Here is a 23166-nt window from a genome sequence, read left to right as displayed (position 1 = left end):
TCCTGCTCATATTATATATTAATATAATACATTGGCCTTTCATATCAGTCACATTTCACTGCACTAGTTATAAGCAACAACAAACTGGGAGGTTATAACTCATGTTTAACATTATTTTATTGTGGTGATGTCATGACGTATGGAATATCGCAATATTGCCAAAGAAAAATGTCTCCATTTTGGCAGGCAGTGACAATATCTATCACAATATTATATTGTTAATTATTTTTAATTCTATAAAAAGACTTCTATTTATTACAAGCAGGCCAGCTTCTTTTAACAAAGGAAAGCAGAAAAAACACTTCAAGTTAAAGAGAAACTGATTTAATCCCAACAAAAAAGAGCTGTATAATGTACAGTATGTAATGTATAATGTAAGTGCCACAGTAATAAAAGAAAAAGGTTCTCTTTTGATATCTTACATTTTCCATTATCCCTTCAGTGTATCAAAAAATGCCAAAGAAACATTTGTAATAAAGCCAGACATGGAGTTAATTATCTTGATCCAACCATTTATTTATTTATGATCTTTACATTTCCAAGATAAAATGGGAGACAAAAATCAAACAAATGAGTTTGTCAAAATGAACACAAAAGTGAGTACAGTGTGCAAACATTTCTTTCACTTAGCTGAACAAAACAGCACATTCAAGCAACTGCGCTAAGAATTCCTTCCTTGTCAAACTGGAAGTGTACAACATCACTGACACAGAATCAATGCTTAGAATAATACAGACGAAACAAGACACAAGCAACTTTACAAAAGTACACATAATAAAAGTCCCTTTTATATAACCTTGGCTTAACTTATGGCTTTGTTCACAATGATTATGTGCAGTATTTTTACCCACAAAAGTGCAAATTCTCCCAACATATACATGTAAACCTATTAAAGATGTATATAGTGAGTTTTAACTGACCATTGATTACAGTGTAACGGAAACAGTGTAGTTGAACTGTAGCTCACTGAAGCCGTTTGTGCTACTTTGTAGAGCTCGTTTCTTCAGGATGACAAGGTCAGAGGAGACATATACACAGAAGGCCCAGCATTATCTGTAGCAGCCGTATATGGGAGCCAGCCATATTCAGAGCAGATGAGGCAATGTGGGGAGAGGAACAGAGCTGGGTCAAATGTTAACCATCTCCATTAGAGTCTGATCCAGCATCTGCTTTGCGCTCAGGCCTTCTTCTTTAGCACGTGTGAGTTTATCTGTTAATATAGCATTGCATCAGTTAAAATCAGAAAAAAAAACAGCACAAAGATGCAAACTGTAAAGAAAGCTCTAGCTCAGGGTAACAGTGTTAGACATGTGCTGCTGGATATTGTTACAAACCTTACCGGTGTAAGAAAAATCACCTTTCAGTACATTGTTTTTTGATAACAGAAATAAGCATTCACTGAGTACATATCCTCAGCTCCAATACAGTGAGCTAATTCACTGTAAATATTATACTCAAGCTATAGACAGGGCTGTAGGCTATATGAGCTGGGTTCAGGACAAAAAAAATGGCTCTTTGCCAAGTCTGTTTGACAATAGATTTATTTGTTGCTCATGACCTACAGTATCACGTCCAAGCAGCCTGTCCAAACAAGAAAACTCAAAGCTCAAAAAAGAACATGAGCACCAATTATACTCCAAATTGGACACCTCCATGGAGAACACTCCCCTGTTATATGTCAAAATTTATCATCATCCAGTGTTTGTGCTCATTCCAAATTGGAGATCAGGGACAGTCAGTCCATTCAGATTTGTGTGTCCTGACTAGGTTTTTTTTGGGGGGGTGGGGGGGCGATGACCTGACACAGGCTTCCATGAGGGAAGAAGAGGGACCCGGACAAAAGCCACGTTGTATGCAAGTTGTATCCAATTAAACTACTTATGGATCATTACAAATACGATACATTTTTAAAAACAGCAAGTAGTCACTTAGTGAGAAAAAAATAATGTATTAAAATTAAATATTTTGATGCATCAATAATGGTTTTAGAAACATAGCCCTCAGAATTGAGTCGTGAGGTGCCTAGAGATTCCCACCCCTAATCCTGACTGAAATGCTACAGATAGAAATAAAAAACATCTAATAAAACACTAACCAGTTCCAACTGCAAGAAGTCAAATCTGCATTAAAATCAAAGAATTGGGCAGTTTGGTTCTCAGCACAGCTCTTACTGCATCTTGTGATTTTCAGTCAATATTTGATTATTTTTGTTGAAGACTTGTCCTTCCTGGTTAGCTGTCATAGCACTACAGAGGGGGATTGAGGGATGTTACAAGGGTTTCTGGAACCCTTGCAGCATTTTGAGCCTTCCCCATCTGTCAGACACTAGCATCATCATCACAAGCCTTCACCTCATGACCAACAGCACCATGCAGATTGCAACTGCACTGATGTGCTACAGCCCTGTCGATAACTGGAAAATATTCCACAACTTTTTATAACCTGAGGTTGTCTGACCTCCCACCTGAAACTGCAGTTTGAGCATGCATAATGAGAAAACCATACATTTGTATCCCAGTTGTTGAAAGCATTACTTGGTTGAAGTTTTGGTGTCATAGACACAGTTGTCTATACTCTTGTTATATCACAGCATTTAGACAATATGCCTGGACATTTGAGTTTCAAAAGAATGAAAACATACGAGAGGCTGTCCCAGTTTAAGCCTCGTTTAAAGCTACTCTCAGTTCATTGGTCAGAAGACGGTTTTTCTCAAGCTGCTTGTATAGGTGGTCTTGGCAGTCAGAAAGCAGGTAAGAGAAAAGGGAGAGAGACAGAAGGCAGGTTAGTACAACACACAAAGAGTTAGTGCTGCGACAGAGCTAATCACAAAAAACAAATGTCTGTTTATATTCAAGCTCTTGAACTTCCCACCTCAAACATAAACTAAAGCAATAACTCATTGTTTTTGTCATATACTTCTCACAAGCTGTCACTAACTTGATGTTGTGGTTACCCATGGCAACATCAATTACACCCATATTAAGGATATCCTGGAAGAAGCCTACACATGACCAATGACCAATCCTGATTCAGAGATTCAGTGTCAGTGACATCTGGCTTCCAATACAATCAGCTGAGTCTCAGCAGATTGTGCTGTACTTTCTAAGAAGTAGAGCTGCAACAATTACCGATTAGCTATCAACTATCAAACTAACTGCTAACTATTCTGACGACTGAGTCATCCTTTGAGCCTTTTATTTTTTAGAAAAATGTCCAGATTGTCTGATTTCAGCTTCTCGAATGTGAATATCTTCTGGTTTCTTGAGTCCTCTGTGGCAGAATAACTGAATATCTTTGGTTTTGCACATAAGACATTTGAGGACACCACCTTGAGCTTTGGGAAACAGACATTTTTCACCACTGTCTGACAATTTATAGACCAAAAACTAACCGATTAATTGAGAAAATGATCGACAGATTGATCAAGTATCAAAATAACAGTTGTAGCCCTACTGCGTTGTATACTAGTCTTACAATATAACTTCCTTTCTTAAAGGAGGATGGAAACACTAAAGCCATTACACCATTAAGATCAGTTAGTTAGTACTTCAAGTTTGAAATCCCTGGTGATGTAGCTGTCAATACTTTCGCTCAAAGTGTGCTCAAGATATCATGGTTTGAAAAGAAGTAAATCTAAAGCAGATAACCTGACATGACTGCTGATTATTTTACTGTTTTCTTCTAATTTGAATGTAAACTGAGAGGACAACCAATGTACTTAAAGAATACTAGTTTGTTACTAATAAATATAAAGAATTAACAACCCAATAGTGCCATTATATCAAATGGTCCTCTCAAACAGAAAAGGGAGCAATGAATGTGAGAGGAGCTTCAGAGTTTATTCAAAAGCTACTCAACAAAACAAATTAAAACACATAGAAGTCAAAATTCAAAAAAAAAAAAAAAAAAAGAAGTTGTGACAAATGGAAATAAAGAAACATGGCAGGAGAAAGGGGGAAGGGCTGGCATAGATGGAATAATGTTTATTTTACAGAAAGCAATAGGGCTCAGAAGGTCTGTATGAGATATGAACAAATGAATGGCAGCAGCCACGGCCCAGTGTGCAGAAGTAAAGAAACACAGAGACAGAAGAAGAAGACAGAAAGTTGGGCTGCGCTGCACAGGAGAGAGATGATGATGCTCAACCAGCTTCTGGGGTGAAGGGTGTAAAGATTTAGCTGTGAAAAAAATAAGAACAAAAGTGTTGGGAGATGTAAAGAAGGAGGAATGGAAGATAAATAACATGCAGAACCATAAAGAAAAAGGGATGCAGAACTGAGCAAGGAAATGAAAATGAAGCTTAAGAAGAAACGTGGCTGTGTTGGGAGAAACCACAAAGGGAAACTAACACTACTGCTGTGTGGTGTTAATAGTAAAAACATTTGGGGAAATCTAGGCTGTTAACACACAATAAAATGTTAGACAAGCAGTGAAGGAGGGTTTTAAAAGAATCCACACATTAGCTGGAAAAAAAGAAATCACTGCACTCAAACATGCCACAAGAGGGAGCTATTGTATACTGTAATAGTGGTTAGGGGTGTTGAGATCTGACAGCACAGAGCAGAAACAAGCATGTGGTGTATTACATGGAAGTCATGTCGTTGAGGGCGTGGTCCAGCTCCTCGCTGATGGCCTTGTACTTCAGTTTCTGGGCATACAGCTCATCTATTGTGTGGTAATTATTATGAGGTGGCAGTAGGAGGAGTTGTAATAAAATAAGAACAGGACAACAGAAATAATAATGTCAGAGAACCGAAAGTGAAATGCAAAAAGAGAAACTGAGGGAACAAAAAAGGCAGGACAGAAATAGGAAGTGCACAAGGGAACAGCTGCTGATGTTGTGTCAGATTCCTGAGGAGTCACCGAGAAACTGCCTCACATGTTCCATGACCCTGAAGGACTGCTTGGGACTAAGCTGGCCTTCAGCAGTCACTACACCAGAATGCCGAACAGCATTGTGGTGAGAAATGCTGCTGCCAACATGAATAATATCACGCTGGCCTCTGTGGATCACTGCTTTGTTTTTTCTCCCCTGGTAGACAACTGACAGTGCAGATATTTTCCTGAGGACTGGTTAACACCCTGCTGACTAGATAAATATTCTCTCACACTGCACCAATGTTTACAAAAGAGGCACTTTTGACTCTTTTTTTTTTTTGGTCCCTGAAAAAAAGAGGAAGACTCTACAAGGAATCCATAAGACCTGTGAAAGGTTTGTTTTTGTGTTGACCTTGTACCAAACCCACCTCTAAACACAACTTCTCCCAATGTTTAAAAATCAAGTGAAATTATTCGTACCTTCCAGGTCATCAATGGTCTTCTCAAGCTTGGCGACTGATCTCTCAGCGAACTCAGCACGAGTCTCAGCCTGAGTGGAGGAATACATTCAAACATTAGCAATTCATATTAAGAGGTTTACATTACTAACCACATCCCTACACTACATTTAAAGCACTTAAGTACTGTAAAAGTGCTGTAATAAAAAAAAACAAAGCATATAGTCAGCATACTTAATTCAAATAACTAAGTACTTAATTCCTTCTGCTATCAGACTAGTGAATGCTGATGGTAGTCATTTTAAATGACTTACTTCTTTATTTTTTACACTCAGTCATTATGTGAACTAGAACAAAATGTTACATTTTATTTATTGCTGGTCGTTGCTTTCTTGTATTGCCCTGTGTATGTTGATCTGTTGCCTTTGGTATAACTACTGCTAAAGCTGTCTGAATCCAACATCCAAAAATCAACACAGCTACAAAGAAGCTCTACAAAATGCCTATGAAAAAAATAAAAATCACAGGATGGATAAACTTTCCTTGAAAATGATTCACTAGTGATTTATGCTAACTTTATTTGACTCACCTCCTTGAGCTTGTCTGTGAGAACTTTGATCTCCTCCTCGTACTTGTCCTCCTTCTGTGAGTACTGTGGTTGCACACAAAAGCCAGGGTCAGATATGCAAGACAATATCATACACAGGAGAGTTGTAAACAGATTAAGGGTTTTTGTTTTCACAGCCATCCTTACCTTCTCTGCCTGAGCCTCCAGAGACTTCAAGTTGTTCTGCACGGTCTTCAGCTCCTCCTCAAGCTCAGAGCATTTGCTATTGATTTATCGGTTTGGTTGAACAAGCAGGAAGATGGCACAGACAAAAGAAAGAAAATTACAACAGATTTGTCTGAAATGTTATTGAAAGTTGTGACATAGAGGAAGAGAAGGAGGGGAAAGGGAAAGAAGTTGTTACCTCTCAGACAGCTCAGCACGCTCCTCTGTACGTTCCAAGTCACTCTCAATGATCACCAGCTTACGGGCCACCTGGAGTCACAACATACAAAGTTTTAGTCTAATACATCAAAAACAAGACAAATTCCTTAATTTATCTACTGTAATTTTAATAAGTGTTTATGACTTAGTGGCAATAATAAGCATCAGACAGAACATGGCCATTGACGCCAGCTGTTACATTTAAGTAAAAGAATGTAGAAAATGCTAAGCTCAAAGAGTGCAGAGAACAGCTGAGAAACTCGCCTCCTCATATTTGCGGTCAGCCTCCTCTGCAATGTGTTTGGCCTCCTTCAGCTGGATCTCCTGCAGCTCCATCTTCTCCTCATCCTTCATTGCCCTGTTCTCAATGACCTTCATGCCTCTGTGAGAAAGAAAATAGTATGGTGGGTAAGTCATGAGCACCATGGACACAACAGCAGGGTTCCCTCTTGTACAACTGATAGAGCAGTAGTTTATCTTGTAAATGTAAACACCCAGGAAATCCAGTTCTTATACAGACTAAAATAAAGCACATGGTTCCTACAGATGTCTTATATTGGTGAAAATGGTCTGACATTCAAGGACTACATGTTTGTATACTTTACAGACACACTTTTGTGTCAATTTAAGGTAGAAGACACTGTGTGCATGACTCTGTGCAGCCATCATTTTAAGTTGCCATCGAAATGCTACTGGTGTTTCCACTATTGATTGTGAGTTATGTTGTATTAAAGATAAAGAAACTTGAATATCAACAATGGTGCACTGCAAGGTGAATAATTTAGTCATGATATTATGCAAAACATCCAACTACTTTTCTGTCGCAAGGCTTCAATTTAGTACTCACATCTGATCATTACTGTAATATGATTTCCAACCACCAGAGGCAGTACTGAGCATTTAGTGTTTTACTTGAGCAAAATCCAGCATTTCAATGCTGCTGCCATGAAACTTGTTTTCCTATTTTTCTTAAAAACATTCAATGCCAGCATGATCATTGTGCTACTAGAAGTCTGCAACAGCATGACGACCAAATACATAAGTACAGTGAATTTTCCATAAGCTAAAAGACGTCACTCTTTTTCATACAGCATATTTGATGGGTGATGGGGAACTAAAACTTCACAAATTGTCAAGTTCTATGCAAATTAAGGCAGTACAATACTATTTTTTCCACACAGCATCAAGGACTAACAGTGGGGTGTGTGAGTGGATTGTGTTGGGGTCTTCCAGGTGTTAAGGTACCCACCTCTCGCTCTCATCAGCAGCCTTCTCAGCCTCCTCCAGCTTGGTCAGAGCTGTGGCCAGACGCTCCTGAGCACGGTCCAACTCCTCCTCAACCAGCTGAATACGTCTGTTCAGGGAAGCTACATCACCCTCAGCCTAGGAGAGCACAACAACATAGTCATATAGAGTCACAGGTTTATTCTGATTTCAATTATTCTGATGTTAGAGGTTTATTCTGATATCCTAAAAGAGTGTTGCCCATTTTTTACAGTCCCTTGTCCCATTCAGATGTCCTACATCCAGCTATATACCTCCCAACAGCCCTTTTTTCATATTTGTAAGACCCCTCCACACATACACATATATACAGCTTAAATATGTATAAAATCTGCCTCACCATGTGAAATACTCAACACAGGTAAATGAGAAGGCTGTGCTTGAGATGACAAACAACTCTGCAAGGTTTGGCTGAACCTGACAGCCTAAAACGCCTGTATTTTCCTAATCTTGTGTGTGTGTGTGTGTGTGTGTGTGTGGAGGGGGGGGGTCCGCATATCCCCTACGTGACTTTACATACCCCTGGGGGAAAACATTTGGCAGTTTGAGAATAGGGAACCTAAATGTACGATGCTTGCACTGGGCTTTGCAGGCTTACAACATCCAACCCATCCCATGCTCTCCTTGGAGGGCTTGGGCTGGGCCAGGAACACGCCCAAGGGAGGGATGCAGGCTCAAATGTGCACATTTTATACACAAGCTCAGGGGTGGATGGCATTTCTCTTCCAACACATTTTAAACCAAACGTTAGCAGTACATTTAAAGAAAATGCTAATTTATCCACCTTTCCACTCATCTTCCTAGTCAAACATGTAATGTTCTGTCTCAGTTTTCAGTCATGTTGTCCCATTAACAAATTAGCTACAAAACATGGCTACATATTAGTGTTTTGGAGGGGTGAAAAAGCAGCTCCAACTAGCCAAGCTAGTGGCCTGCAGGAGTTTTACACAGGAGAGGACCTGTGGTGCTGCTGCTGCAGCGTTAGTCGACCTGTTTGTTTATTCTGGACGTGCCGGGTGGTGTCCTTTCATCCAGCCATCGTCGCCTCGCATCCTACACTGGGCTAATTTCCACCAACATGACACCTGACAGTATTTGAGCATAAACCGTCGCAGTCTGGGCCTAGCAGCCACGCTTTTTGACCAGATTTACGCCTAATGCCGTCGTCAGTCTGAGCACTAATTGCCTTAAATAATTAGCAGCGGCTTACTGCTTCCCTCGAACTCCTCTCCTGGTTCAGTTCCCGCTGTAGTAACGCTGCCCGGTCCTCCGCCGCATCGGCCTGCTCCTGCAACGACTTGATTTTCTTCTTCACAGCTTCCAGAGAGCTCCCACCGGCCATATTTGCTCTTTTTTTGTCTCAGCTATGCTAGTTTCCCCTTAGCTCTGTGCGGGCTGCCTCAACAACGCAGACACACACACACACACTTGGAGATGCGGCGCGTTTGATCCCTGCCCCCACCGCCCTTAATCAACCGCTGATGAGGATTGGGACGTGCCATCAACCCCGGAAGTGTCTGATTTTATACTAAAATTATATGAATGACATTTTGTCACATGGGTAAAAAATATATGAGTTGAGCTAATTTGCAGTTTTGTTTCAAAATGATTTCATGTCATCTCTTATACTTTTTTGTGAGTTAAACAATTATTTAATTCATGATCCGTTTTGAGTGCATCCCCTACTGGTAAATTGAGCTAGTCCTATAAAATCAAAGCTCCCAACACTGGACAGTGAACACTGAGTCAGTCATGTGCTTCCGTCCTTCTTCCACCAGGTTCCAATTCTGTACACATAATTAAGAGTCTAATTAATTAACACCACATAAATTATTATTACTACTGCTCTTATTATTATTATTATTATTATTATTATTATTATTATTATGCAAACGCTGCTGCCTTCAGACATTTTTGTGTATTTTTAAAATTTGTTTATTTATTTATTTTGACTTAATATTGTTTTGTGTATGGTGAATTGAGTATCTCTATTTTAATTTTTCATTATTCACATTGTAGTAGTTGCCCAAAATGTAGAGACCGACTGATACCAATATTAGGTCCTGACACTGGCCTATCATCACTATATTGGTCTATATCAGAACTGGCATACATGTTGTCCAATATGTGCCTGTATGAAAACTTTTTTAACACATCATAATGCCAAATTGTCTTATTTTTTTTTAGCTTTATATGTAGCTTTTTTTTTTTCATATTTTATCCCTTTTCTTAATTTATTTTTAATATATACATACAATTTGTTCTCTTTGTATGTGTTTTTAAATTTCTTGTTATTTATAATTATTTAAAAAATACCAGTGAACGTTTACTGTTTCAGTGTCCTGATGTCATTTTGAACAATATTATTTTTTATTAAACTGCAAAATGTCCTGCCTCAGTTACATATCTTCACAAGGGTTTGGCACTTTTGAGGAATCACTGCGTTGCATTGCAACAAGTTTGTTCATGTATATATTCTGTATATTGTATTCTGAATAAAGAATATCGTCAAATATCAGTATCAGTCCCAAAGATGAGGTATTGGTCAGGCCCTAATTATTATTATTATTATATAGATATCTTGTGTGCAATAATTCACAAGGTGTATTTTTAATTTTATATGATTCAGAGGTTATATTTTTATACAATTCATGCTGTGTATTTTTATGTGTGTGTACTTTTTGTGTATAGTGTGTATTTATTTAGTGTGCATTTATTTTTCTCCTTTTATGCTGCTCCCTTAGCTTTCTCTGAAGCAAGAATGCCATTGTAGCTGTACTGTTGTGTACCTTTGCAAATGGCAATAAACCTCTTGAATATTGAATCTATTATTACTGAGCAAATTTGTCAGCTGTTGACCTACTGTCCTACTGTCTGTGTACAAATTAGACCTCACATGGTTTGGTTTTCCTGCAACAAATGCAATAACTTCATTTCATGCAGCAAACACTGCTGCCTGCAGAAACTTTATTCATTATCCTACTGCATTGCTTCAGTGATTTTTTTTCATATTTGTATGTTTATTTATTAATTGCAACTTAATCATGTCCTGATTTTATTTGCAATTTCATGTGATTCATAAAGGCACTCAAGAGTTCATATTGCAGTCAGTGCTCAACATGTTTACTAGTTGTAGTTTTTAGACTATTTCTCTTATCTGTGGTATGCATGTTTGTGTACTTTTTTAGCATATAGCAATCAATCAATCAATCAATCAATTAATCAGTCAATCAATCAAGTCCATCTGTGGAATAAATGAAGTTTATCTTATGTCATCTTATGTTATCTTAATACTATTGTTGTTGTTGTGTTCTAGTTGACGTTGTTGTGGGTGATTGTGATCTGATAAATTAGGTATAAAAGTGTAACATTAAACCCAGTCAATAAACTGGTAATTTCATCAGGGCTTAGACTTAACTGTCAACTGAAACCAGAAGAACCACAAATCTGTCAAGGATTTTACAGGCCAAAATATTCTTGTAAAACGCCTGACTGAAATCCTACACTGGCCCTCAGATTTGTCCAAATGGCTGTGGAATGCACTGGCGAGCCACTGAGCCGTGACCTTACCATATACAGCACCAGAGCTAAATTTAACTATCCACATTTTCATCTCACAGGTCTATTATAATTAATTATTGCATAATAATCATTAGGGTGAATCTGTATTGGGGGCTGGTAATCTAATAGAGTCCTGAGGGGACCTGAATGGGTGGTTCAAGGTCAAACCATTAGTCAGTGGGTGCCCCCATTGGGAGCCTCTCCACCAGTCAGTCACTGGTGCTGTCACCCCAAACTCACATCTGTGGCCTTCTTCTCAGCGAGCTCCAGTTTCTCCTGGGCATCCTTCAGGGCCTCAGAGTACTTGTCCAACTCATCCTCAGTTGCCTTCAACTTCTTCTGCAGTGCCACCAGGTCATCCTCAAGCTGGGACACAGAGACACAAGAGGAGATTTACTAACATGTAGAAGATATAGTTACTCTCCCACTCACAACACCAAGCATGCAACACCTCATAGTGGCTGTAAATAATATCTAAGGTGTGAAGAAAATAATGTTTGTACTACTTAATAATATGTCTATCAACCATTTAGAAATACAATTATTTTAGGCTATTAGAATATGCTAAATCATAAGGACTATAACAGCAAGTGTATAATGTTCACAATTTTGCCAACTTTGTGTAGCTCGAATATGAATAAGATACGAATATAATTTAATATTAATATCAATTTAATCCTTATATTTATTAATCCTCAGTCTACGGATATGCAGAAGCCAAATCGCGCCAAGCGCACTGTGTTATTTTACGCGCACCGGTGCGTAAAAGCCCCACAGCGCGTTTCACCTAGGATACCGACCTGTTTGCTCCTGTCCTCAGATGCCTTCTTGTCTGACTCGGCTTGCTCGGCTCTGTCCAAGGCATTCTCCTTGTCGAGCTTGAGCATCTGCATCTTCTTCTTGATGGCATCCATGGCTGCTTACTGTCGGTGAGTGGTCGCACAAAAGCGAAAAAAACAAAAGAAACTGAATGGAAGGATCGGAGCGTCTGAACCCCTCTGATCACCAAGCTGGAGTGCGAGCTCGCCTCGGTTGTAGTGAGTCAAATATGTAGTTTGGCTGGGCAGTTACTGGATACCCAATACTTTTTTGGAAACAACTGCAGCTGCTTGCCAACGCGGGACCTGTCTTTTTATTGGATCTGTTCGGTGATTGGCTCCTTCAAGACATTTGACAACTTCTATGACTATACATGGGGTGTGGACGTCAGGAGGACACTGCCCCCGCACAACAAGACGTCCACTCCAATTTCTAACACCCTCCAACTTACATGCAGGAAGTAGTGTGTCAAGAAAGTAGTAGCTCTTCTGAGTGAGGGGGTTTATTTGGGAAAAACATGCTGATGATAATGACCTAATTATCACCCAGGAAGATGACCCAGAAAGTACATAAACACTTTCTAAATATCAATAAAGAATTATAGGTTATAACACAATTTTCATACATCATTTCTCACTATTTGGCCAATAATCCAATCACTCCTAATTAATCTTTCTAGTAAGTTACTAGCATTTATAACTGGCAAAGGGAACCTTATTGTGAAGTGTAAAACAGTGCATGCTGAAAATGTCCAGACAAACAATATTGCCAAAGTCTCAGTGTGTGAATAAAGTAATTTGACTTTGACTTTTTTAAAAATATGTGATGAGGCTGACAGGTATAATTGCTAGCCGATGGAAAAGACAAAATGAGCAATTTGACTGGGGATGAACAGTGGAGATAAATATGGCATCAATATTTGGGAAGCAACAGGTCACTGTTAGCTGTGTTGTAATAGCTTGTTAATTATTCATAAATATATATATCCTAATTAAATACCCTTATTATAAATTAAATTAAAAATATATATATATGCCTACATCCTTTATCACAGCCCACTGTGATCATTAAACTCAAATTTTGATTAATATGAACTTTAACTGAACATCAAATAATGGGTTTTTATACTTAAAATTATTAAGTTATGTTAACATATTGCAACTTAATGAGTTGGTTTCATCAATCATTTTAATTTGACTGTAAACACAGAGTACATGTAACACTAACTCCAATTGTTTTAGTTCTGTAAACCTCCAACTTTTGCATTTCTGAACTCAAAACAAATGTACCAACTGACTGCCTCAGTGTTTTTGAGTACCGCCGACCCATTTGTAATTACAGTCTTATAGTAAAGTGGTACCATTATTTTCTTTCTTTCTTTATTTATTTTACATCTGTGTCAAAATAGAGGATTTAGTAGACTATTTAATGAATCATGTACTCACACATTTCAACATTTCAACAGAGATTGGTGTCAGAATGAATTGTAACAGCATTTCATTCATCAGAGCTATTCATACAAAACAAATATATCTGATTGGATAAGCCCCTGTGAAAGTTCTTCTCCCGCTGCGCGGTGTCATATTAGCCAGCATGGCTTGTTTGTCTTCCAGGGATCATTTCAGCAGCTCCCTCTCACAACATAGTTCAACATCCGAGCAGCAATCAGATAGGCTTTGCTCTCTGTAGAGGTATATCATCAAGCTTGTCCAACTCCTCTCTCGGCTGATACATGCTTGAGACTTATATCTCAAATGGTCCACAGTGGATACAGTGGCGTGCACGGTGAAAGATACAGAAGCTTTGGCATTTCAACAGCCCCCCTCACAGCGCCTCTGTGATAGCTCACGGGGCCACTGGCAGCGCTGCAGCTGTCACACACAACCTGCCTGTGGTCAGGCCCGGTGGATGTTTGAGTAATAATAGTTTACTGTCGACTACAGTAATTAATTTTTGTGCATGTTAGGGAAATTGGACCTTGAGAATAAAAATCTATCCAAATACGGCTAAATATAAGTTAATCGGTTAATCAAAGATGTTTTGCAGAAAAAGGTTAGATGTACACATCCACATACATATGTAATACTGTATAAACAGCACTGTCTTCATGTCCATAAGGCCTAACAACCCGCACTGAGAGTAATTTCTGATTCTCAGAAGAGCCTTTAGAACTTAGCATCCTCCCTTTTATCCTGTCTCCCTATTCTGCTTGTGTTTTGTTGAGTGTATATTTTTGGGCTCTAAGTCCTCAGAGAGCACCTGCTTGACTCTGTCCAATGGCTCCCGTAGCCACTCCCACCCCAAGGGGCATTAGCTTACTTTCAAATCATATCTTTTGTTGGTCTGGTTCTTTTGTGAGAGCAATTCAGTTGAAAAACTGAAAAATAAGCAGCTTATATGATAAGTCATCCAAAACTCCCCACTGTAACTTAATGTCTTAAGCCTTCATTACTGATACACAGACCTGCATAATTATTGACCAATAATGAGAGTGTAAACACTTCTTGATTTGACAACAGAAGACAAAACACTTAAAATCTACACTGCAAAAAGTCATACATGAATATAGGTGAATCAGCTAATCTTTTCTCAAATCAACTTAACTGAATTGAACATTTCTAGTGTTTATTTTCAGAACACGTCGGAACTTGAGAACATGAGTCCTTCTAACTTGAAGTATTTTGACTTGAAATGATGACTTGAGTGAATGTACTGTACAGAGTTCAATTAACACAGACACATGATCAACATATTAGCTTAGACTTCCCAGCATGCATTGTGTGAAAGTTAAAACTATTCTGAGACTCTTCTTTTTATACTTTGAAGAATACATATTTTATAGAAACTTATTGTGTATCTCTTATACATTTTAAGATAAGGCATGGTTGCTTGTTTTCACAATAATTTAAAACACTGCAAATTATGATGAAGGTTAGAGCATAGAAACATAACATAATAGAGATGTTTGTAATGTGACTAAAGAGCTGTTGGTTCAACTTAACATCTTGAGCTTACTGAACATATTTTCTCAAATACAACTAAATTTATATAAAGTTAATTTCACTAGAAAAGTTAACTTGTTTTGGATCATTCCAAAATTGCCTCATCTTGTCTTTTCAAATTCAGCCAACTTAAAGTTTTAAGGCAGCCTGGACTATTTTTTAAGTTAAAACAAATAGTTTATTTTTACAGTGTATAAAAAGTAAGAATCTATATCTATTTAAGTCTTATTTTTGCATGAAACTTCTTGTCCCTTTCCTGTGTCTTTTACTCCCATGTTTTATCTCTCTGGTGGTCCGGCCTGATTTCCTTCCTGTGGAGCTTTTTTTAAGGCAGTCAGCTGTCACTGTGTTGTCATCCCGCCATGTGTTTTGTGGACTGTTAAGCAGCCAGCCAGACATGCCTGTCATACACAGAGATCAGAGAAGCTCATGGCGCAATCCATGTCACCCTTGCACCCCGGATAGATAGAGAGACGAACATCGTCACATTGTACTTGTCCAACAAGTAATGATTTAGTCAGATTAAGAGTTGAGGCTTTGATTGAGTAATCTACAAATCATTGATTTAATACTTGGGTCTAGAGCTCTCTGTAGTGCAGACAGAGGTCTTTTTAACATTCAGTACTTTATGGTATAATATGATTTTATATTCTCCTGCGAGGGCCATTTCACACGGACAGTGCATGTTTACAGAATATTTGCCTGCCACAAAGACCAAGTGGTCATCATCATGATGATCTTTGGAGCCCTTTATCACACTGTTTTGTCCACATTAATGCCAAGGAGCTGCCAATCAATGATCCAAAGTTCTTTTTGTGAAAGGTTTTGATAAAGAATACAGACCATCTGAAATTTAACACTCTCCTCTTCTCTTTTATGCTTACTAGATCCCTTCAGCAAATGTAATTATTTTAATTTGGGTAAGCAATTGCCATAATGATTGAAGTCTGTTCAAGGGTTTAAATCAGTGAACCTGGATTTACTAAACAGATGTTAGTTTTTATTTTAAAATGGATTTTCCCCTTTTTAATCCAAGGTTTTAATAAACTTTGATTAGAACTCATCTTAGATTAAATTCATCTTTGTTGGTGTAAGCCAGTTTAAACGTGCTAAAACAGGTCAAGTAGCTCAATCGGGTAGAAAAACGCTTTTCTTCTCATAGTTGCATATCCAAGCCAGTTACTCAGAGGGAGTTAATGATGTACTCCCAGACAAAATGTCTGTATTTTAATTAGTCTGTTCACCAGAAAACCTTTCACTGTGAGACAAGTTTATGCTGTCAGGGGTGATAATTGAAACAACCTTAAGTATTCTCAGAATTCCCATCAAGTAGGAATGTCTGTGGCCCTGTAACAATGATGTTACGGCTGTTTGAAGAGTCACATGTGAAGTTTAAAGACCTTTGAAATTTGATTTCATTAGGTGACCATTGTCTGTTGAAGGCCATGTATGCATCACTGATTTATAGTTGTGAAGAGCTCATAAATCTAATCACAGGGTCTTTGTTTCTGTGGTGCATCACATCTCAGCACAGTTTGTGATCTCTTCTGTGGTTGAGTGACTGCCATAATTCATACCATGTCGTATTGTTTAAAGGAATTCAAGAATTAGCAGATCAAATAATAAAAACACAGCCAGACCTTGATGTTGCAGCTACGGTCAGACCACAAATAAGGGTCCAGAGCTGTTTGACTGGTTCATCATAGATGTGTTGAGGCAGCTGAATGAGCAGCTCCTAGACAAAAGTATGGGAGTACGGTGATGATTTCATTGTTAATGTCTAGACAGGAATTTCTCACCTCCTCCTCAATAATTAAAAGTGTCGAGGAGGAGTAATGCTGGGGTTCCACCCACTCTGAGTCAAACATTATCTCTTGCTGTGATTCAACCTAATCAAGCTCATCATAGCAGTTCAGATGTGCAGAGTTCATGGATGAGGTCATGCAAAAATGTCAGTGTGATGAGTATTTGTTGCAGCATGTCACTGGTGTCACTTTCCAACAGTGGAGAAACACAGCCAACGACCTGATGATGACAATGATCTTTCTATTGAAAAGAAAATGAGACAAATTAAGCACTGACTGTAAAAATTATGAAAGTGTTTGTGCCTGTGGCATCCACAAGTCAGGACAGGTAATCTTATATTGAATACAACTGTCTTGAGTGGATGAAGCCTGCAACCTTGCTATGTAGCATGCTGCAGTCATCAGTAACTGTACCCGCTTTCTGACGTTTCTTATAATTAGATTTAGGGCATAAAAATAATGGATGAGCTGTCTTCTATCACCTGCTTGTCCACATTAAATTCAATGCCCTCGTCCTTTTAGCCAGGGTTCCTGCTGTCTACCCTTGAGCCAAGCAGTGTAACAAGGCCTCTTGTTACAAGCCAGATCCAACAGGAGCAGAGAAAATGTGAGAGTCAATAAGATTTAGATTTATGTCACTTTGAAAAGTGTACGCAGCTGAAGCCTAAAGAATGAACTTCAAGGGAATATGGTGGAAGAATATGGCAGAAAAAGAGGATTCCAGGTTTAAAAGCAGAGCTGGGAGCAGCTGTGACTCTGTAATTGACATTGCCGCCTCAAATTTTAGTGCCAGACAAATTTAGCACGGGTCTCAGTTCATAGCAAGGACTGAATATAGCTTCAGGTTTAGTGCTGACTCAGAAATACCATCGTGTCCTGACACTAAACTGACACAGACACTTAAAGAGACACTTGTTCGCTTGCCAGAACTCACCTCTCTGTTATTCCTAGTGAAGTTCTGCATCCTGTCAGTACTGCTGCAGCTAGGACATTGAGAGAGGATGTGTAGAGAGTTGAATTTCTTTCCATAAATTTGATTTCCCAACATGAAGGTCAAAATGTTGCCAGAAATAAACTTCTGGAGGAGACCTGAGCACTTATAGATCTGGTTTGTGAACCTCAATACAACCAAAACGGGTTTCTGGCATCAAGTACTGAATTTGTCAAATGTAGAAAGCTAGTACTGAGTATTTGTTCCGATTCTTAGTGCTGTTTGATCAGATACTTTCTGAATTCAAAACCCTTTATTTAACACTGATGTATTGAAAAGACTTATATTTCGTTTAAAAAAAAAATTATATATATATTTCCCCAAGGAAGGAACTGCATCAGCACCAACATCGATACACAGCCCTAGTCCCCCCAATCTGCCTAGCAGTGGAATCTAAGTATATCAAGTCTGAACTTACTGGAATCTATCTATAAAATTACTAGTTTTTAACTGTAGAAGTCAAGCTCCCCCAAGTTGCTAAAACCCTACAAATTTGCACAGAAAATACTGAGGACACAACCTCAGTGACTGTAGCTGAGAGTTACGGCCCCGATGCGGTTCCAGATATTTGAGCTTGTGAGTGACGTAATTCAGGTTGTGTGCTCCAAATAACTTTAAAGTTGAATCCAATGTGCATGTATTTTTGCAAGTATACAGATATAATCAACACCAAGTTCTCTTGGGGTTTGGGGTGTGAAGAAGGGTGAGCTTTTCAATTCCAAACACTCAAGCTCATTTCAAAGTTTTTCAGACCAGGTTGGATTCAGCATTGGTTATTTTTTTTGTAATGGAGGAAATGGAGCAAATGCAAGTTCAAGTCCTAATTCACAAAACTAAGCAGATAGTTAAATGTTTGATTGAGTCATGAGCATTGGACCAATGAAATTCATGTTTACATTCACAAGCTTGAAGGTACCAGACAGCAACTGGCAAAATGAGGAACTCACAGAGCAGACAATATATCAAGTAGTGGACATAGCCCATTGGTCTATAGACAAGCCTTTAAAAAGCCTTGACTTTAGTATTATGGGGGTCGCCATCATGGCTTTTTGCAAACAGAAGTGCCCACATTTGGACAAGAGGTAGAGCAGCCAAAGATGCACACTGCCACACCTCCCTCCTGATTGAGGTCAGTGGTAGTGACTTGTCAATGACAGGGTAGCCACATCCTAAAAAAGTAAGTTAAGAAAAAAAATCAAGTGAGGGTTAAGGTCATTTTCTCATAAGCTTACATACAATTAAGCTTGTTTTTGCAACCAGTGGAGTTGCACATATTGACTACACTTTTTAAATTTTGAAGCCACGTCTGCTACTTTACTTTACTTTGTATAAATGTTTGTTTATAAACCATAAAGTGAGGATATGATGAAAAAGTGTAAAATGCACACACATTTCCATCTTTGCTCCACCAAAGAAATAACCACAAAAGGAAATTTGACACACAAAGTTACATTGAAATGCTTTATTTTCAGTGAATACAAAAAATAGTTTTATTGAGGCCAGATAAATATCTTTTATATCGTATGTTATCAGTTATCTTTATTGTAGTAACTTCATAATTTTATTTCTTGTGAGGGAGGGAGAAACATATAGAACACTTCAATTTACTCCACATCTTTGAAATGCGTCACAACATCTTAATGGTGACAAATATATATTGAAATGTTCTTATCACATTTATCTTTCATAGAGGCTTAAAAGCACGAGGAAAAAAAGAGCCCATCCATAAAATCTCAGTGACTTCATAACGTACAATAAAGCAGTTGACAGACCTGAACCTCCAGTCTGCCGCAGTTTAGAAGCACTGTAGTACACTGTAGTACATGCCCATGGAATGCGGACAGTTCCTCTGTCATCCCCAAAAGGCCTTACATGTGGCAGAATTAAAGTAAAGGGGACTCAGTTGGTTCAGCACTTAAAGAGGAACAGTATGTTAACAAGTGGGACAACAAACGTTAGAAAACCCACCAACATGGACCTACATTCCTAGAAAGATTGCTTGTCCAGTACCTTCTATTGACCGATGAGGTGAAGCTGTCACTCAAAGCAGACCAGACACTGTATGGGCTCCGGACTAAGGCACTAATAATAACACTACAGACTTTAATGATGAGCAGTGGACCCCCCCACTCCGCCCTCCCTCCCAAGCTCACACACAAAATACAATGCCAGAAAACACCTCTGAATTCAACTGTTAAAAAAAAACAGAAAAGTGATGGCCTGTTTTTAGCTATTTAGCTATACTGTCTGTCTGTGGGTAGAGGTCAGAATCACTCAGTGCATCCTTAAAGGTTTCACTCTGTCGCTGGATAAACAAAGAGATGCATCTGAAGCACAAAGCCATGCATTTTTCACAGCAGGACCTAAATCTTACAAATATACTGTAGTTTAATATCGAAACACAGCCCGTATAATAAGACGAGGGAACAAAACGCACTACAATCAAACTCGGTAAACAAAAAGGTTCCTCTATTGCAGCAAATAGTATATTCAGTTAAGTCGCACGGAGCACCTGATGGACAAAACAGGATTAACTGCTGTGATTAGCTTTGCAGTCACTTCACTTTCAATTCACACATTTTAAAGGTGCAGTGTGTAAGATATTTGCCGTGCTGTAATGGCAGAATACGGCAGAAATGGAATATTCCTAAGAATGTTTTTATTAGTGTATAAATCACCTGAAAATGAGACGTGTTGTGTTTTTGTTGAGTTACAATGGGCCCTTTGTATCTATAGCAGGCTTGAGTCCTCCTCCGTGGAGGCCGCCATGCTGCAATGCAATGGTTCTCCAGTAGTTTCATGGCCACCATACATGCTTGGTAGGGGGGGGTGAGATGGCATTTGTAGTACGAGCACACCACTAGATGCCACAAAATCCTGCACACTGGTCCTTTAACATCAATTCTTATGCATTTTTATTGGTTAGAATTAGCTTATTGCTAAGTTATTTTCAGAAATTCAATTTAGCTGTTTCCTGAATTAACAGAATTGGAGGTGAATTGACTAAAATCAAATCCTTGGCAGTGGTTGAATATTGCTGGAAAAATGACTAGAATCTTATCACTAACAGTAAAAGGGCTAAAAAAAAAAAAAAGTAAATCTACAGGGAGTTTGTCAGATAAAGCAAAGAAGCAGCACTGCATGGCATTCGATTGATTCAAGAAATCTGAGGTATTTACAGGTATTCTTAATTTGCATGATGTTGTAGCCAATCAATCTGTCTGGTAGGACTGAACAATAATTGAAATTTTATCAAAATCACATTATGGTCTACTGCAATTTTCAAATCAAAGGATGCCCAATAGTTGTTTCAGGTGAAATGTGTGTCAAAATACTATTTCTAAACACTGCTGCAGTGTTGCAGAGATTTCCCGGCCTACACATCATATTTTACCGATTTAAGGAAACAACTTTGTTTGATACAGATCCCTGCAAAATCACATAAACACAATCATTTTAATACATGTTTTTCAATGAAAATGAGAATAATTATGTAAAAACTACCATTCCCTCTAATATCACAGATTATATTGCCAATACAATATCAGTCAAAATAATTGCAATTAGATATTTTTTCAAAATCATTCAGCCCTACAGCTTGGTTACTCTAACCACATATTTAATACAATATCATCTCCGGTATTATTACTTGAAGTTTGCGCGGTGAAAAGGGAGCCCAATGCTGCCCCCTAAAGCACCATCCATGTTATTGCATCATGATCAAACTTGATACTGTATGAAGGTCTCAATACCTGAAATGATCAAGGAATAAAAAAAGGTGTTTGAAGGATCAGGGAAGTTATCTGATTGGAGGCCAACACAGGCTCAGCTCATGGTAGTAAAGACTGTTTCTGCCCTCCTCTCTGCTAAAAATACTCGTGAGTAATAAATATTCCTTCTATGGTAATACGTCGTCCTGTGTAGAAAAGCATTCACATTGTAACATCATGTTTAACATTCTACGGCTGCACATGATGACAACTATACTGAAGGGCTGAGACAAATGTGTAGAACTTGTTGCATCTTAAAAAGACATTTTGCATGTAGAGCCCATCAACATCAGCATAAAAAAAAACAAATCAAGAATGAAAGCAGAGACGCTTATATCACTGTCTACTTTGAAATAACATTCCCAAAAAAACAACTGTCCATTATTAGATTTACAGTGTGGTCCAAGAAACACCAATATGCAAAAAAATCCTTCCTTCATATTAGGCTTAATGACCACTAAATCAAAGACACATCACATGATTCAAACAGATATTAAGGTGCCAAATCGGAGCTTAAAGGCCAACATTCGTACAAATATCAGAGTACCAAGCTGAAATCATTTTGTGACGCTGAAGTTAAACGGCTATATCACATGAACGGCAATACAATCAATTCTTCATCTTATAAGTGTGTGATCTAGAGCTGCAAAAGGAAAGAAAAAAAAGAAACTGTAGCTTATGGGCAAACATGAGAGCATATGAGCTGTGCGGTTTGTCCTAAGCATGTCACATTCTGGTTCAGATCACAAAGTAGTTATGCTATACATGAGGACAAAAAGCAGTTTTTCAGTCAAATCACCACAATCTTTATGTTGTTTTTCAAGAAGTAGTCAGTTCCACACAGTAGTATTTATAGTAGTTGATTTTGAGATCTCTTCATTTCATGTGGACTCAGTCGAACGTGTTCACTGCAGACTCGGGCGTTACTGGTTTGCTAAATCAGTCAGAACATATTTGAAGTCACAATAGGCAACATACCTGTCCAAGTGTGTCATTAAAAATGACACAAATTCACACACAAACACAGATGTGCTCCTCACACTGCTTATGCAGCAGTGATGGCCAGTTTGTCTAATTAATTGTTGTCCTCCCGTAGTTCACTGGGCAGGAACTTGTACTGCTGCTGTCTAATCTGAGCCAGTTTCTTTCGGGCTTCTTCCAGCTCTCTCTCTTTTCTCAGCATTTCCTCCTGGGCTGCAATGATCTGGACAGACAAAAAAACAACAACATTTAAATCACCTAACATTTTGTTTTTATTTTCTGTCTTAAAACATATTTGAAATAACAGCTTAAAGTGGAAAAGGACAGCTTTTCAGCCCCCCAGTGCTTCCAGATGGTATTATTGTTGTGCCGCTGTAACAAAGACAGCAGGTGTTGTATCAAAATCTGTTTCTCTGTCCTTATGTGCTGACCTTACACTGCTATTCCTAACCATAACCACACACACACAAACACTGTTCGGTGGGAGAACACACTTATCTTTCTACTTCCTCAGAGTCTAGCTCTGTGAAATTATCAACCACCACCACCATTACCACCACTTTGGAAATAAAAGAGAAGAAAGAAGCTTGTTCACTCAAGAGGTAAATTGAAATTGTCACAATTTTATATTGAATTTGTGAAGAGGCATACGCCATTGTAATGATGTGCACTCCAAAGTAACACCA

The 23166-nt window shown here is 38.4% G+C and overlaps 2 protein-coding genes across 7 annotated transcripts in view; both read right to left on the bottom strand.

Moving 5' to 3' along the window:
* Positions 1-495: 495 nt before the first annotated feature.
* Positions 496-12165, bottom strand: LOC146333123 (tropomyosin alpha-1 chain-like). 6 transcript variants are annotated; one of them, XM_084719786.1, is made up of 10 exons: positions 11913-12157; positions 11353-11478; positions 7517-7650; positions 6532-6649; positions 6248-6318; positions 6031-6106; positions 5866-5928; positions 5299-5368; positions 4587-4665; positions 3957-4178 (listed from the first exon to the last, which is right to left on the bottom strand). In XM_084719786.1, the coding sequence occupies exons 1-10, from the start codon at positions 12024-12026 to the stop codon at positions 4175-4177; spliced, it is 855 nt and encodes a 284-aa protein (XP_084575912.1). In that variant the 5' UTR covers positions 12027-12157; the 3' UTR covers positions 3957-4174. The 6 variants fall into 6 exon arrangements, with proteins under 6 accessions (XP_084575928.1, XP_084575950.1, XP_084575912.1 ...); XM_084719802.1 differs by lacking the exons at positions 3957-4178; positions 4587-4665 and adding an exon at positions 496-1210 and having other exon boundaries at positions 11913-12165; XM_084719809.1 differs by lacking the exons at positions 11353-11478; positions 11913-12157 and adding an exon at positions 8762-8908.
* Positions 12166-20177: 8012 nt separating this feature from the next.
* The window catches only part of LOC146333122 (talin-2), a 152974-nt gene continuing 149985 nt past the window's right edge, over positions 20178-23166 (bottom strand). The window contains exon 58 of the mRNA XM_084719775.1: positions 20178-22703. Coding sequence (XP_084575901.1) covers positions 22575-22703 — 129 coding nt within the window. The 3' untranslated portion in view covers positions 20178-22574. The remainder of the gene's footprint in view (positions 22704-23166) is intronic.

The sequence above is a fragment of the Lutjanus erythropterus genome, chromosome 1, assembly GCF_056507025.1.
Source record: "Lutjanus erythropterus isolate fLutEry1 chromosome 1, fLutEry1.hap2, whole genome shotgun sequence".
In the NCBI taxonomy this organism is placed as follows: Eukaryota; Metazoa; Chordata; class Actinopteri; order Lutjaniformes; family Lutjanidae; genus Lutjanus; species Lutjanus erythropterus.
This window is presented reverse-complemented; position numbering and strand designations above follow the sequence as displayed.